The sequence below is a fragment of the Salvelinus alpinus genome, chromosome 3, assembly GCF_045679555.1.
Source record: "Salvelinus alpinus chromosome 3, SLU_Salpinus.1, whole genome shotgun sequence".
In the NCBI taxonomy this organism is placed as follows: domain Eukaryota; kingdom Metazoa; phylum Chordata; class Actinopteri; order Salmoniformes; family Salmonidae; genus Salvelinus; species Salvelinus alpinus.
Window position 1 is genome coordinate 69,036,448 of NC_092088.1, and position 16,066 is coordinate 69,052,513.

Consider the following 16,066-nt stretch of genomic DNA (forward strand, 5'->3'; position numbering starts at 1 on the left):
AGGTGTGTGCCTTTCCAAATCATGTCCAATCAATTGAATTTACCACAGGTGAACTCCGATCAAGTTGTAGAAACATCTTAAGGGATGATCAAGCTCAATTTCGAGCCTCATAGCAAAGGGTCTGAATACTTATGTAAATAAGGTATTTCTGTTTTTTAATTTTAAGAGATGTGCAAACATTCCTAAAAAACATTTTTTTATTTTTCTTTATGGGGTATTGTGTGTAGATTGATAAAATAAAAAGGTTGAATCCATTTTAGAATAAGGCTGTAACGTAACACAATGTGGAAAAAGTAAAGGGGTCTACATACTTTCTGAATGCACTGTATACAAGATTTCAGTAACTGTTTAACTGATTATGTGTCAGTCTATGCGGCCGAGTTGATGGCCATGATTATAGGTTTGAGATGAGTGGAGGAGGTGAAACCACTGAGTGGTGATCTGCTCGGATACGGCTGCAGTGTTTATTAGTGTGAAGACGGGAAGGTTGGAAAGGGGAGACTTGTTTGTGGGGATGATGGTGCTGTTCATGGAATTGGAGTGGTGGTAAACTTTTGCTGGGTTCCCACCCATGTGGGTGTGGAGGGTAATGAGAAGGCCGACGTGGTGGCTGAGTGTGCTGTGATGAGAGAGGGTAGATATTCAGGTCCCTCTGGGCCTCAGGGACATAAAGTCCTTGATCCGGGCAAAAGGGCTCGAGCTTTGGCAAAGGGAGTGGGATGCTAGTAGTAAGGGGAGGCAATTTTATTGTGCGCATCGGTCAGTAAAGGAAGAGGTGGGGAGTATGGGATGTAAGAGAGAGAGGAAGTTGTGTGGAGTAGACTACAGTTTGGCCACACAGGTTTGAATGCCACTTTGTGGATAATGGGGAGACATGAAACAGGTCTGTGTGATGAGTGTTTAGTGGAGGAAACGGTGGAGCATGTGTTGATATTTTGTGAACTGTATGACGTAGATATATAAAAAATTGCCAGACTAGAGTCACCCAAGTTATAAACTGTTCTCTACTACCGCATGGCAAGTGGTACCGGAGCGCCAAGTCTAGGTCCAAAAGGCTCCTTAACAGCTTCTACCCCCAAGCCATAAGACTGCTGAACAATTCATCCAATGACCATTTTCTTCACACTATTTTCTTAAAACTGCATTGTTGGTTATTGGCTTGTAAGTAAGCATTTCATGGTAAGGTCGTATTTGGTGCATGTGACAAATACAATTTTATTTGAGATGCTGAGAGATTGTGTGAAAGGGTCAGAGTGACTGGATAGGGTTGGGTTTTGGGTGGTATAGTGGGGGGAAGGGAAGTGGTGTCTTGGGCTCTATTTCACTTTCTTAAAGGAGCAGGACCAATGAAGATACTTTTTCTTGCCACTGTACATTAAATTATGTGAACCCTTTGGAATTATCTGGATTTCTGCATAAATTGCTTATCAAATTTGAGCTGATCTTCATCTAAGTCACAACAATAGACACACATAGTGTGCTTAAACTAATAACACACAGATTATTGTATTTTTCTTGTCTATATTGAAAACATAATTTAAACATTTACTGTGTAGGTTGGAAAAAGTATGTGAACCCCTACGCTAATCACTTCTCCGAAAGCTAACCTGGAGTCCAATTAATGAGATGAGATTGGAGATGTTGGTTAGAACTGCCTTGCCCTATAAAAAACACTCATAAAATTTGAGTTTGCTATTCATAAGAAGCATTACCTGATGTGAATCATGCCTCAAACAAAAGAGAGCTCAGAAGACTGCCGATTTAAGAATTGTTGACTTGCATGAAGCTGGAAAGCGTTACGAAAGTATCTCTAAAAGCCTTAATGTTCATCAGTTCACGGTAAGACAAATTGTCTATAAATGGCAACAGTTTAGCACTGTTGCTACTCTGCCTAGGAGTGGTCATCCTGCAAAGATGACTGCAAGAGCACAGCGCAGAAGAATCATAGAATGTCAGCTAAAGACTTACAGAAATCTCTGGAACATGCTAACATCTCTGTTGATGAGTCTACGATATGTAAAATACTAAACAAGAATGTTGTTCATGTGGGGACACCACGGAAGAAGCCATTGCTGTCCAAAAAAAACAATTTCTGCATGTCTGAAGTTTGCAAAAGTGCCCCTTGATGTTCCACAGCGCTACTGGCAAAATATTCTGTGGACAGATGAAGCTACAGTTGAGTTGTTTGGAACAACACTGTGTGGAGGAAAAAAAGGCGCAGCACACCAACATCAAAACCTCATCCCAACTGTAAATGATTGTGGAGGAAGCATCATGGTTTGGGGGAGTTTTGCTGCCTCAGTGCCTGGACAGCTTGCTATCATCGACGGAAAAATGAATTCCCAAGTTTATCAAGACATTTTGAGGGAGAACGTTAGGCTATCTGTCCGCCAGTTGAAGCTCAACAGAAGTTGGATGATGCAACAGGACAACAACCCAAAACGCAGAAGTAAATCAACAACAGAAGAAAATATGCCTTCTGGAGTGGCCCAGTCAGAGTCCTGACTTCAACCCGATTGAGATGCTGTGGCATGACCTCGAGAGCAGTTCACACCAGACATCCAAAGAATATTGCTGAACTGAAACAGTTTTGTAAAGAGGAATGGTCCAAAATTCCTCCTGATCGTTGTGCAGGTCTGATCCGCAACGACAGAAAATGTTTGGTTGAGGTTATTGTTGCCAATGGAGGGTCAACCAGTTATTAAATCCAAGGGTTCACATACTTTTCCCACCCTGCACTGTGAATGTTTACACGGTGTGTTCAATAAAGACATGAGCATGTAGACTTGTTTGTGTGTTATTAGTTTAAGCAGACTGTGTCTATTGTTGTGACCTAGATGAAGATCAGATCAAATTTTATGACCAATTTATGCAGAGATCCAGGTATTTCCAAAGGGTTCACATACTTTTTCTTGCCACAGTAGGTAGGCTGTGACTGGCCTCACACTCCAGTACAGTAGGTGGCGGTGTAAGCACCATAAAAGTTGGATGCGATCCGCCAACCCAATCACAAAAGAAGAACAAGGAGGCGCAGGACAGACTTGCCCAAACGAGAAAATCCTACTATTTCAATTGTCCATACCTGAATGCCGTACTTCCTGACTTTAGGGGTGTGGTTTTTAGAATTAGCTTCGCTGAAATAAACTAGAAAAGTAATAAGATATCTAGCCAGTCGACCGATCTACAAACTAATTGTAGGCTTACGCAATGTTCTTCTGAGAAATAGACTTGTTTACAAGTCGACTCTTTAGTTGCACAGAGTGGCGGGGATGCGGAATCAAAATGGGAAACGTTTTCGGCAGAAAGAGACGCACGCGAGTCACAGAGCAGGACAGAGCCGTTTTGGTGAGTAGCCTAACGTTACTGTAGCTAGCTAGCCTTAGCCAACTATTTAGCAAGTCAGCCTGCTATCATAGTTACTATAATTAACTACAAACATGTTCCAGTTGGCTCTCTACCCACACTACCCAGTTAGATAGGGAATCGTTTTAGAATGTTAGATCTGCAAAGTACACTACATGACAAAAAGTATGTGGACACCTGCTCCTCAAACATCTCACTCAAAAATCATGGGCATTAATATGGCGTTTGTCCCCCCCCTTTGCTGCTATAAAAGCCTCCACTTTTCTGGGAAGGTGTTCCATTAGATGTTGGAACATTGCTGCAGGGACTTGGTTCCATTCAGCCACAAGAGTATTAGTGAGGTCGGGCACTGATGTTGGTTTATTAGGCCTGGCTCGGAGTCAGCATTTCAATTAATCCCAAAGGTGTTCGATGGGGTTGAGGTCAGGGCTCTGTCCAGGCCAGTCAAGTTCTTCCACACCGATCTCGACAAACAATTTTTGTATGGACCTCGCTTTTTGCACGGGGGCATTGTCATGCTGAAAAAAGAAAGGGCCTTCCCCAAACTACCGAATCATCTAGAATGTCATTGTATGCTGTAGTGTTAAAAAGTCCCTTGACTGGACCTAAGGACAACCATGAAAAACAGCCCCTCCTCCAAACTTTACAGTTGACCTATGCATTCAGGCAAGTAGCGTTCTCCTGTATTAGACTGCAGAATTACATATCGAGCATACTTAACACTCAATGAAATGGTGTATCATGCTACTCAAATGACACCCACATGTCAATATGCACAATAGGCTGGATAGTGCGGTCATTTCCCACAGTCAAAGTCCTGCAATAAGAGCTACGATGCTAATATTTGTTTAAACTCTATACTCATTGACATCCACAGAACATTACTGTAGACTGTTACCCCATTTTCATTGATCCACAATCCATAGGTAAGGCTGTACAGTGAACTAGAAGTATGCCCCCAATGCAATGATGAAGTTTAATACATCCACAGTGCAATTTCAACTGATATAAAAAATGTGAATTTAACATTGTCTTTTGTTGAATTTTTAAAACATCCCAACCTTCAGTGGTATTTCATCCAGATATAGCATTTCACTAATTGTATGCATTTGCATCATATTCAATGTGACTTATTTTGAAGGTAAACCACTGATAACACTATTGTTACTCACACTGTTGTTTAAGACACACTGGTAGGTTAGGGGCAGTCTGACAACTCATACTAACCAGGGCTAACACAATTCAATTGACTGTACTGGCAAGCTAGACAGCAAACTGAAGCGATTTAGCGTTGTTGGAATACCACTCATTTCAATCACATTAAAATTTCTGTCTTCTCCATTCCAGCAACTGAAACAGCAGAGAGATAAGTTGAAGCAGTACCAAAAGAGAATCACTCTGCAGCTGGAAAAAGAGAGGAATCTGGCCAAGCAGCTGCTGAAAGATGGCAAGAAAGAGTAAGGACCTTCTCTCACCATAAATAAGACATATGCCTAAAGTAAATGTCACTTTAAAGCACTTGAGATTGAAAGCTGTCATGATCATACATGCATACATAGATACATACATGCATACAGTTGAAGTCGGAAGTTTACATACACCTTAGCCAAATACATTTAAACTCAGTTTAAATTCCTCACAATTCCTGACTTGTAATCCTAGTAAAAATTCCCTGTCTTAGGTCAGTTAGGATCACCACTTTATTTTAAGAATGTGAAATGTCACAATACTAGTAGAGTGAATGATTTATTTCAGCTTTTATTTCTTTCATCACATTTGCAGTGGGTCAGAAGTTTACATACCCTCAATTAGTATTTGGTACCATTGCCTTTAAATTGTTTAATAACTTGGGTCAAACATTTCGGGTAGCCTTCCACAAGCTTCCCACAATAAGTTGGGTGAATATTGGCCCATTCCTCCTGACAGCTGGTGTAACTGAGTCAGGTTTGTAGACCTCCTTGCTGGCACACGCTTTTTCACTTTTGCCCATACCTTTTCTATAGGATTGAGGTCAGGGCTTTGTGGTGGCCACTCCAATACCTTGACTTTGTTGTCCTTGAGCCATTTTGCCACAACTTTGGAAGTATGCTTGGGGTCATTGTCCATTTGGAAGACCCATTTGCGACCAAGCTTTAACTTTCTGACTGATGTCTTGAGATATTGCTTCAATATATCCACAGAATTTTCCTCCCTCATGAAGCCATCTATTTTGTGACGTGCACCAGTCCCTCCTGCAGCAAAGCACCCCACAACATGATGCAGCCACCCCCGTGCTTCACAGTTGGGATGGTTTTCTTCGGCTTGCAAGCCTCCCCTTTTTCCTTTGAACATAACGATGGTCATTATGACCAAACAGTTCTATTTTTGTTTCATCAGACCAGAGGACATTTCTCCAAAAATTACGATCGTTGTCCCCATGTGTAGTTGCAAACTGTAGTCTGGCTTTTTTATGGTGGTTTTGGAGCAGTGGCTTCTTCCTTGCTGAGCAACCTTTCAGGTTATGTCGATATAGGACTCGTTTTACTGTGGATATAGATACTTTTGTACCTGTTTCCTCCAGCATCTTCACAAGGTCCTTTGATGTTGTTCTGGGAGTGATTTGCACTTTTTGCACCAAAGTACGTTCATCTCTAGGAGACAGACCGCGTCTCCTTCCTGAGCGGTATGACGGCTGCGTGGACCCATGGTGTTTATACTTGCGTACTATTGTTTGTATAGATGAACGTGGTACCTTCAGGCATTTGGAAATTGCTCCCAAGGATGAACCAGACTTGTGGAGGTCTACAATTTTTTTTCCTGGGGTCATGGCTGATTTCTTTTGATTTTCCCATGATGTCAAGCAAAGAGGCACTGAGTTTGAAGGTAGGCCTTGAAATACATCTACAGGTACACCTCCAATTGACTCAAATAATGTCAATTAGCCTATCAGAAGCTTCTAAAGCCATGGCATAATTTCTGAAATGTTCCATGCTGTTTAAAAGCACAGTCAACTTAGGGTATGTGAACTTCTGACACACTGGAATTGTGATAGTGAAATAATTTGTCTGTAAACAATTTTGGGAAAAAGTACTTGTGCCATGCACAAAGTAGATGTCCTAACCGACTTGCCAAAACTATAGTTTCTTAACAAGAAATTTGTGAAGTGGTTGAAAAACGAGTTTTAATGACTCCAACCTAAGTGTATGTAAACTTCCGACTTCAACTGTACCTACATAACCATTCAAAAGTTTGGGGTCACTTGGAAATGTCCTTGTTTTTTGAAAGAAAAGCAAAAAAGTCCATTAACATCAAATTGATCAGAAATACAGTGTAGACATTGTTAATGTTTTAAATGACTATTGTAGCTGGGAACATCTGATTTAATGGAATATCTACATAGGCGTACAGAGGCCCATTATTAGCAACCATCACTCCTGTGTTCCAATGGCATGTTGTGTTAGCTAATCCAAGTGTATCATTTTAAATGAATTATTGATCATTAGAAAACCCTTTTGCAATTATTTTAGCACAGCTGGAAATTGTTGTACTGATTTAAAGAAGCAATAAACCTGGCCTTTAGACTAGTTGAGTATCTGGAACATCAGAATTTGTGGGTTCGATTACAGGCTCAAAACTCGTCAGTCTATTCTTGTTCTGACAAATGAAGGCTTTTCCATGCGAGGAATTACCAAGAAACGGAAATTGACGTACAACACTGTAATACTCCCTTCATAGAACAGCGCAAACTGTGTCTAACCAGATATGAAAGAGTGGGAGGCCCCAGTGCACAACTGAGCAAGAGGACAAGTACATTAGTGTCTAGTTTGAGAAACAGACGCCTCACAAGTCCTCAACTGGCAGCTTCATTAACTAGTACCCGTAAAACACCAGTCTTAACTAGAGGTTGACCGACTATGATTTTTCAACGCCGATACCGATTATTATTGGAGGACCCAAAAAAAGCCGATACCGATTAATCGGCGAATTTATTTTCTTTCTTTTTTTTTCTTTTAATATATATTTGTAATGAAAATTACAACAATACTGAATGAACAATGAACACTTATTTACATTTACATTTAAGTCATTTAGCAGACGCTCTTATCCAGAGCGACTTGCAAGTTGGTGCATTCACCTTATGATATCCAGTGGAACAACCACTTTACAATAGTGCATCTAACTCTTTTAAGGGGGGGGGGGGGGTTAGAAGGTTTACTTTATCCTATCCTAGGTATTCCTTAAAGAGGTGGTGTTTCAGGTGTTTCCGGAAGGTGGTGATTGACTCCGCTGACCTGGCGTCGTGGGGGAGTTTGTTCCACCATTGGGGTGCCAGAGCAGCGAACAGTTTTGACTGGGCTGAGCGGGAGCTGTACTTCCTCAGAGGTAGGGAGGCGAGCAGGCCAGAGGTGGATGAACGCAGTGCCCTTGTTTGGGTGTAGGGCCTGATCAGAGCCTGAAGGTACGGAGGTGCCGTTCCCCTCACAGCTCCGTAGGCAAGCACCATGGTCTTGTAGCGGATGCGAGCTTCAACTGGAAGCCAGTGGAGAGAGCGGAGGAGCGGGGTGACGTGAGAGAACTTGGGAAGGTTGAACACCAGACGGGCTGCGGCGTTCTGGATGAGTTGTAGGGGTTTAATGGCACAGGCAGGGAGCCCAGCCAACAGCGAGTTGCAGTAGTCCAGACGGGAGATGACAAGTGCCTGGATTAGGACCTGCGCCGCTTCCTGTGTGAGGCAGGGTCGTACTCTGCGAATGTTGTAGAGCATGAACCTACAGGAACGGGTCACCGCCTTGATGTTAGTATGTTACTTATTTTAACTTAATATAATACATAAAATCTATTTAGTCTCATAAGTATTGAAACATGCTCAATTTGGTTTAAATAATGCAAAAACAGTGTTGGAGAAGAAAGTAAAAGTGCAATGTGTGCCATGTAAAAAAAAAAAAAAAAAAAAATAAGATAACATTTGAAAGTTGGTGGTTCAATATTCCCAGTTTTTCAATATTCCCAGTTATGACGTTTTAGGTTGTAGTTAATATAGGAATTATGACGCGTCGACTATTTCTCTCTATACCATTTGTATTTCATATACCTTTGACTATTGGATGTTGTAATAGGTACTTTAGTATTGCCAGCCTAATCTCGGGAGTTGATAGGCTTGAAGTCATAAACAGCACTGTGATCAAGCATTGCTAAGAGCTGCTGGCAAACTCAGTAAAGTGCTGTTTGAATGAATGCTTACGAGCCTGCTGCCGCCTACCACCGCTCAGTCAGACTGCTCTATCAAATTATAGAGTTAATTATAATAAACTCAGCAAGACTAGCAGTTGGTCATTAATATGGTAAAATCTGGAAACTATCATTTCGAAAACAAAACGTTTATTCTTTCAGTGAAATCTGGAACCGTTCCATATTTTATCGAACGGGTGGCAACCCTAAGTCTAAATATTGCTGTTACATTGCACAACCTTCAATGTTATGTCATAATTATGTACAATTCTGGCAAATTAGTTTGCAAAGAGCCAGGCGGCCCAAACTGTTGCATATACCCTGACTCTGCGTGCAATGAATGCAAGAGAAGTGACACAATTTCCCTAGTTAATATTGCCTGCTGACATATTTATTTGAACTTAATATGCTTGTTTAAAAAATATATACTTCTGTGTATTGATTTTAAGAAGGGCATTGATGTTAATGGTTAGGTACATTCGTGCAAAAATGCAAAAAATATTATAATTTTTTGCGAATGCGCTTTCGTTAAATCTTCCCCCGTTTGGCGAAGTAGGCTGTGATTCGATGATAAATTAACAGGCACCGCATTGATTATATGCAAAGTTGAACAAGGTAGTTAACCTAGTAATATCATCAACCATGTGTAGTTAACTAGTGAATATTTGAATATTTTTTTTAAATATTTTTTTATAAGATAAGTTTAATGCTAGATAGCCACTTACCTTGGCTCCTTGCTGCACTAGTGTAACAGGTGGTCAGCATGCCTCACAGTTTCCTTGTGGAATGCAATAATCAGGTTTATGAAAACTTGAAATCGGCCGATTAATCAGTCGACCTCTAGTTTCAACGTCAACAGTGAAGAGGGGACTCGGGTATGCTGGCCTTCTAGGCAGAGTTCCTCTGTCCAGTATCTGTGTTCTTTTGCCCATCTTAATCTTTTCTTTTTATTGGCCAGTCTGAGATATGGCTTTTTCTTTGCAACTTATTCTTTGCAACTGCCTAGAAGGCCAGCATCCCGGAGTCACCTCTTTACTGTTGATGTTGAGACTAATGTTTTGTGCAAAGCTGTCAAGGTAAAGGGTGGCTACTTTGAAGAATCTCAAATATACAATATATTTTCATTAAACACTTTTTTTGTTGTTGGTTACTACGTGATTCCATATGTGTTATTTCATAGTTTTGATGTCTTCGCTATTATTCTACAATGTAGAAAATAGTAAAAATAAAGAAAAACCCTTGAATGAGAAGCGTGTCAACTTTTGACTGGTCTACTGTGTATGTATGTTATTTACAATTTAGGATATTGTATTACATTTTCTAACCTTTCTGTATTTTGTTTTCAAACAGGAAGGCCCTCCTCTTGCTCAAAAAGAAGAGATACCAGGACCAGCTCCTAGACAAGACGGAAAACCAGATTAGCAACCTGGAGCGCATGGTAAATAGTTTAAACATTTTTCAAACATTCACTCTCACACCACCAGGAATAGTATAACATGTTAATTTATTCATTACTGTAATACGGGATGTATTGCATCGTAGCAACAAAAAAAAAACGTTTTGCAACAGAAACCGCTTTGCAACAAAACCAAACGTTTTTTTAGATACGTCCCTCTGTTTCGTTCTGTTTGCTTCCATTTGGTTCCTAGTGTATACCCACCTGTACTCAACTAATGCTTTCTAATCTTGTTTTCTTTAGTGTCAAGACATTGAGTTTGCCCAGATTGAGATGAAAGTCATTGAAGGCCTTAAAGTTGGAAACGATTGCCTGAAGTCATTGCATGAGGTATGTGAAGGTTTCGGAGATCTCAGTATGTTCTCTATGCAACTTCCCTATGACATAGATGGGTAGCCTACTGTATGTGTTTTTCCACAAGCCATCAGTAAGAAAAATAGGTTGCTTAGGGAGTTTCACATATGGATTTCGGTACCCCCGTTCGGTTTCTTGGAGCGTTTGTGAGAGTTCTACAGTATAAGTTTAGCTTTCACAACACCTGAAAATAACCGTTTCAGGATGCGACTTGTCAGACACACCTTCTACATGATGTTAGCGAGCTAGCTTGCTTGTAACGGGCACAAAGTTTCACTTGAATTGCGCTACCGACTCTTAATACCTGGTACTCCTGTCCTGGATGTTGGACCTGCTACTCGTGCATTGTTAGTTTCAGCCAGGGTTAGTTTCAGCCAGGGTTAGTTTCAGCCAGGGTTAGTTTCAGCCAGGGTTAGTTTCAGCCAGGGTTAGTTTCAGCCAGGGTTTGTTAGCAGTAAAGTATGGATCAGGCTACTAAATGCTCCAGAATCCGCATCATACAGGGGATATGTGAAAGCGCCCTTAGTTACCTTCATTGCATCTGCAGTCCAAATAGCATTCCACATGAATAATCCATGGATAAAACATTGGCTTCCCTGTACTTACTGTTTTGTTCTTTCGTATTAGGCGATGTCCATCGAGGATGTGGAGAGAATTATGGATGAGACCCAAGAAGCCATTGAATACCAGAGGGTAAGGTCCCCACTGTTTCTTTTTACAGAGGCGTTACTATCTTACTGAAATTACTGTATTTTGTTGATATTTATTTGTACCTTTTGATCTATCTTCAGGAAATAGATGAGATGCTGGCAGGTTCCCTGACACAGGAGGATGAAGATGCTATACTGGCTGAACTGGAGGCCATCACTCAGGTTAGTCTGAATTACTCAACAACAACACTGGCTGGCAAGGCAGAAACCATCTCATCGTGAGACTGTCAACCTGGACAGTATCTCTCTATCAATAGAATGTTCTATTTCATACAAATTAGAGGTCGACCGATTATGATTTTTCAACACCGATTTATTGGAGGACCAAAAAAGCCGATACCGATTAATCGGCCGGTTATTTTTTTTAAATTATTATTATTTTTGGTAATAATGACAATTACAACAATACTGAATGAACACTTATTTTAACTTAATATAATACATCAATAAAATCAATTTAGCCTCAAATAAATAATGAAACATGTTCAATTTGGTTTAAATAATGCAAAAACTAAGTGTTGGAGAAGAAAGTAAAAGTGCAATATGTGCCATGTAAGAAAGCTAACGTTTAAGTTCCTTGCTCAGAACATGAGAACATATGAAAGCTGGTGGTTCCTTTTAACATGAGTCTTCAATATTCCCAGTTTAGGTTGTAGTTATTATAGGAATTATAGGACTTTCTCTCTATACGAATTTGTATTTCATATACCTTTGACTATTGGATGTTCTTATAGGCACTTTTGTATTGCCAGTGTAACAGTATAGCTTCCATCCCTCTCCTCGCCGCTATCTGGCCTCGAACCAGGAACACATCGACAACAGCCACCCTCGAAGCAGCGTTACCCATGCAGAGCAAGGGGAACAACTACTCCAAGTCTCAGAGCGAGTGAAACGCTATTAGCGTGCACCCCGCTAACTAGCTAGCCATTTTACATCGGTTACACCAGCCTCATCTCGGGAGTTGATAGGCTTGAAGTCATAAACAGCGCAATGCTTGAAGCATTGCGAAGAGCTGCTGGCAGAACGCACGAAAGTGCTGTTTGAATGAATGCTTACGAGCCTGCTGGTGCCTACCATCGCTCAGTCAGACTGCTCTATCAAATCATAGACTTAATTATAACATAATAACACACAGAAATACGAGCCCTAGGTTATTAATATGGTCGAATCCGGAAACTATCATCTCGAAAACAAAACGTTTATTCTTTCAGTGAAATACGAAACTGTTCCGTATTTTATCTAACGGGTGGCATCCATAAGTCTAAATATTCCTGTTACATTGCACAACCTTCAATGTTATGTCATATTTACGTAAAATTCTGGCAAATTAGTTCGCAATGAGCCAGGCGGCCCAAACTGTTGCATATACCCTGACTCTGCGTGCAATGAACGCAAGAGAAGTGACACAATTTCCCTAGTTAATATTGCCTGCTAACCTGGATTTCTTTTAGCTAAATATGCAGGTTTAAAAATGTATACTTCTGTGTATTGGTTTTAAGAAAGGCATTGATGTTTATGGTTAGGTACACGTTGGTGCAACGACAGTCCTTTTTCGCAAATGCGCACTGCATCGAGTATATGCAACACAGGACACGCTAGATAAACTAGTAATATCATCAACCATGTGTAGTTATAACTAGTGATTATGATTGATTGTTTTTTATAAGATAAGTTTAATGCTAGCTAGCAACTTACCTTGGCTTCTTACTGCATTCGCGTAACAGGCGGGCTACTCGTGAGGCAGGTGGTTAGAGCGTTGGACTAGTTAACCGTAAGGTTGCAAGATTGAATCCCTGAGCTGACAAGGTAAAAATCTGTCGTTCTGCCCCTGAAAAAGGCAGTTAACCCACCGTTCCTAAGCCGTCATTGAAAATAAGAATGTGTTCTTAACTGACTTGCCTAGTTAAATAAAGGTGTAAAAGAATATATATATTTTTTTTAATCGGCAAAATCGGCGTCCAAAATTACCGATTTCCGATTTGTTATGAAAACTTGAAATCGGCCCTAATTAATCGGTCATTCCGATTAATCGGTCGACCTCTAATACAAATGGAAGGTTCTATTTTGTAGACGAGCAGAGAAATATACATTCTAAAGTCCCTCCCACATTTCTCCATCTTGCTCTTATTATTCCTTTCTCTAAAACCTTGATTTGTTTTTGTATGTTTAGGGAGACCTTGACCTACCAGAGGTACCTGATGAGTCCCTGCCTGAAGTCCCAGAGGCAGCTGAGGAAGAACCAGAGCCGGGTCAAGGTTAGACTCCTCAGATATGTCAACATGCTGAATTACAATGAGGGTTAATTTCACGTTGAAAATGTGTTCAGCAGATTTGGATTCAGATTTAGGTTGAATACTCCACCAGTTGTAATAGACTACATGATAACTAAGAGTCATTTTGAGTCTGTCTGGTTGTCTTTATTTCAGAGAGACCGAGGAAGAAGCAAGAACGGGAGATGTTGGCTGTCTAGAAACATGTTTGTTTGCCAGGGGACTTGGTACGCCGGCCACTATATCCCCCTAGTAGGGGTCTCATGCCCCAACCACCAGAAACACACAGCCACAGAAAGATTATCTTCACTCACTGGAAGCAGAAGCATCTCTTCCGGTCCCTCACCGTCAAGACTGATGCTCCTGGTGCCCTGATAATCCTTGGCCTTTGTGAGTCCCACTATGGCTCTATAGGGTTGTTGAGTCCAGAGGAGCCCTATCACTCCAACCATGGACATGGACCTTATTTTTCAGATCATTGCTTGCAGGTTCTTTCCTATTCTTTTTTTATGTTTAGGGCCTATTTTGATTGTGCCTATTGCTTAAGTCCCTTGACAGGTGTGTTTTTTATCTTCTGTGAACAAAATTGTGATTAACGGACAAATGAATGCATGTCACTTTATTTATTTCCCTTCAACCTTTTGTGACTTAGGCTTATTATCTGACCACAGAACATATTATCTTTGGGAGGAATAGCCTACATTCATCTTTCAAAGTCATAACTATTGGGACTATTTTCAGAAACCTGACCTGTTTAGATGCGAAATCTTAGTTAAAAATGCCTTGATTCCTGTCAAACTGTCAGGAATGCATTTGACTTTGGCTTTGATTTCAACTTGTTGATTTGGGGACAGAATCCTTATAACAGCACTGACCTATTTGCTAAAGCAGCTATTTCATGTTTATTATCGTTCTTCCTCGCTGTCAAACTGTTTAACTAATCTAAAGCTACAGTTCCTTTTGGCTTGGGAATGAGTTTAGTGTCATTGGTGAAAGGAAGGGCTAATCGTATATTGTCAGTGGGCTTACTTACCTCTGTACCTCACAGACAACACCAGACAACACTGGTGTTATTATTGGATGCCTAGATTTGACTATGATTTCAGTCAAAGACATCCTCGCAGAGCCTGACATCCTAGCTATCTATCCAGTGAGTATTATGATATTAGGTCTGTCTTACAATGAAGTGTGATATTGGGTTGCTAACTGCCTGGGTCTGTAATATTTTACTGGCATATCATATAATGATTATCTTAGAGCTAATTATTTCTTTATCTGAAATGGAGGGCCTACATATAAAAGATAAGCATTACCAACATATTTGATGTAATATGTATGTGGACTATCAGACCAGATATGTATTGTATAAAAAATATTACTGTTCTCTAATCTGTAGTGTCTCTCTGAGACACTCTTGACAATAACTGGAGACCATTTGGCAGTTATATCATATTGACAAACCTGTGGCGTATCTATACGAAATCTCTTATTCTGTAACAATACAAGCATTTTTAAAGGTAGTGTTTGGCCAGTCTGGTTTTACTCGGTATGTTATATAAACAACCACTAGAGGGCAGCAAATAGCAGTATTTTTCTTGTTCATAAGCGGTACCTTGGTTAGTGAATGTATTGTGTGGAATGGGGTGCTGTCATGTTTTTATAATGTGTGCTGTGCATGTATATGGGACAGTAACTAAACTCAGCAAAAAAGAAATGTCCTCTCACTGTGAACTGAGTTTATTTTCAGCAAACTTAACATGTGTAAATATTTGTATGAACATCAGATTCAACAACTGAAAGAAACTGAACAAGTTACACAGACATGTTACTAACAGAAATTGAATAATGTGTCCCTGAACAAAGGGGGGTCAAAAGTAAGTCAGTATCTGGTGTGGCCACCAGCTGCATTAAGTACTGCAGTGCATCTCCTCCTCATGGACTGCACCAGATTTGCCAGTTCTTGCTGTGAGATGTTGCCCCACTCTTCCACCAAGGCACCTGCAAGTTCCTGGACATTTCTGTGGGGAATGGCCCTAGCCCTCACCCTCCGATCCAACAGGTCCCAGACGTACTCAATGGGATTGAGATCTGGGCTCTTCGCTGGCCATGGCAGAACACTGACATTACTGTTTTGCAGGAAATCATGCACAGAACAAGCAGTACGGCTGCTGGCATCGTCATGCTGGAGGGTCATGTCAGGATGAGCCTGCAGGAAGGGTACCACATGAGGGAGGAGGATGTCTTCCCTGTAACGCACTGCATTGAGATTGCCTGCAATGACAACAAGCTCAGTCCGATGATGCTGTGACACACTGCCCCAGACCATGATGGAAGCTCCACCTCCAAATCCATCCCGCTCCAGAGTACAGGCCTCAGTGTAACGCTCATTCCTTGGACGATAAATGTGAATCTGACAATCACCCCTGGTGAGACAACCGCGACTCATCAGTGAAGAGCACTTTTTGCCAGTCCTGTCTGGTCCAGCGACGGTGGGTTTGTGCCCATAGGCGACGTTGTTGCCGGTGATGTCTGGAGAGGACCTGCCTTGCGACAGACCTACAAGCCCTCAGTCCAGCCTCTCTCAGCCTATTGCAGACAGTCTGAGCATTGATGGAGGGATTGTGCATTCCTGGTGTAACTCGGGCAGTTGTTGTTGCCATCCTGTACCTGTCCCGCAGGTGTGATGTTCGGATGTTCCGATCCTG

The 16,066-nt window shown here is 41.1% G+C and overlaps 1 protein-coding gene across 1 annotated transcript; it reads left to right on the forward strand.

Moving 5' to 3' along the window:
* The first annotated feature begins 3,017 nt into the window (after positions 1-3,017).
* chmp6b (charged multivesicular body protein 6b) lies at positions 3,018-15,079 on the forward strand. Its single transcript, XM_071393839.1, has 8 exons — positions 3,018-3,345; positions 4,711-4,820; positions 9,922-10,009; positions 10,271-10,357; positions 11,009-11,074; positions 11,173-11,253; positions 13,262-13,346; positions 13,518-15,079. The coding sequence occupies exons 1-8, from the start codon at positions 3,283-3,285 to the stop codon at positions 13,559-13,561; spliced, it is 624 nt and encodes a 207-aa protein (XP_071249940.1). The 5' UTR covers positions 3,018-3,282; the 3' UTR covers positions 13,562-15,079.
* The last annotated feature ends 987 nt before the right edge of the window (positions 15,080-16,066 follow it).

Bases quoted from the DNA above. Each gene is read 5' to 3' on its own strand.
- chmp6b (XM_071393839.1), top strand. From the start codon at position 3,283: ATGGGAAACGTTTTCGGCAGAAAGAGACGCACGCGAGTCACAGAGCAG. The intron at 4,821-9,921 runs GTAAGGACCTTC...GTTTTCAAACAG, and splicing joins CTGAAAGATGGCAAGAAAGA to GAAGGCCCTCCTCTTGCTCA. The intron at 13,347-13,517 runs GTTAGACTCCTC...TCTTTATTTCAG, and splicing joins AGAACCAGAGCCGGGTCAAG to AGAGACCGAGGAAGAAGCAA.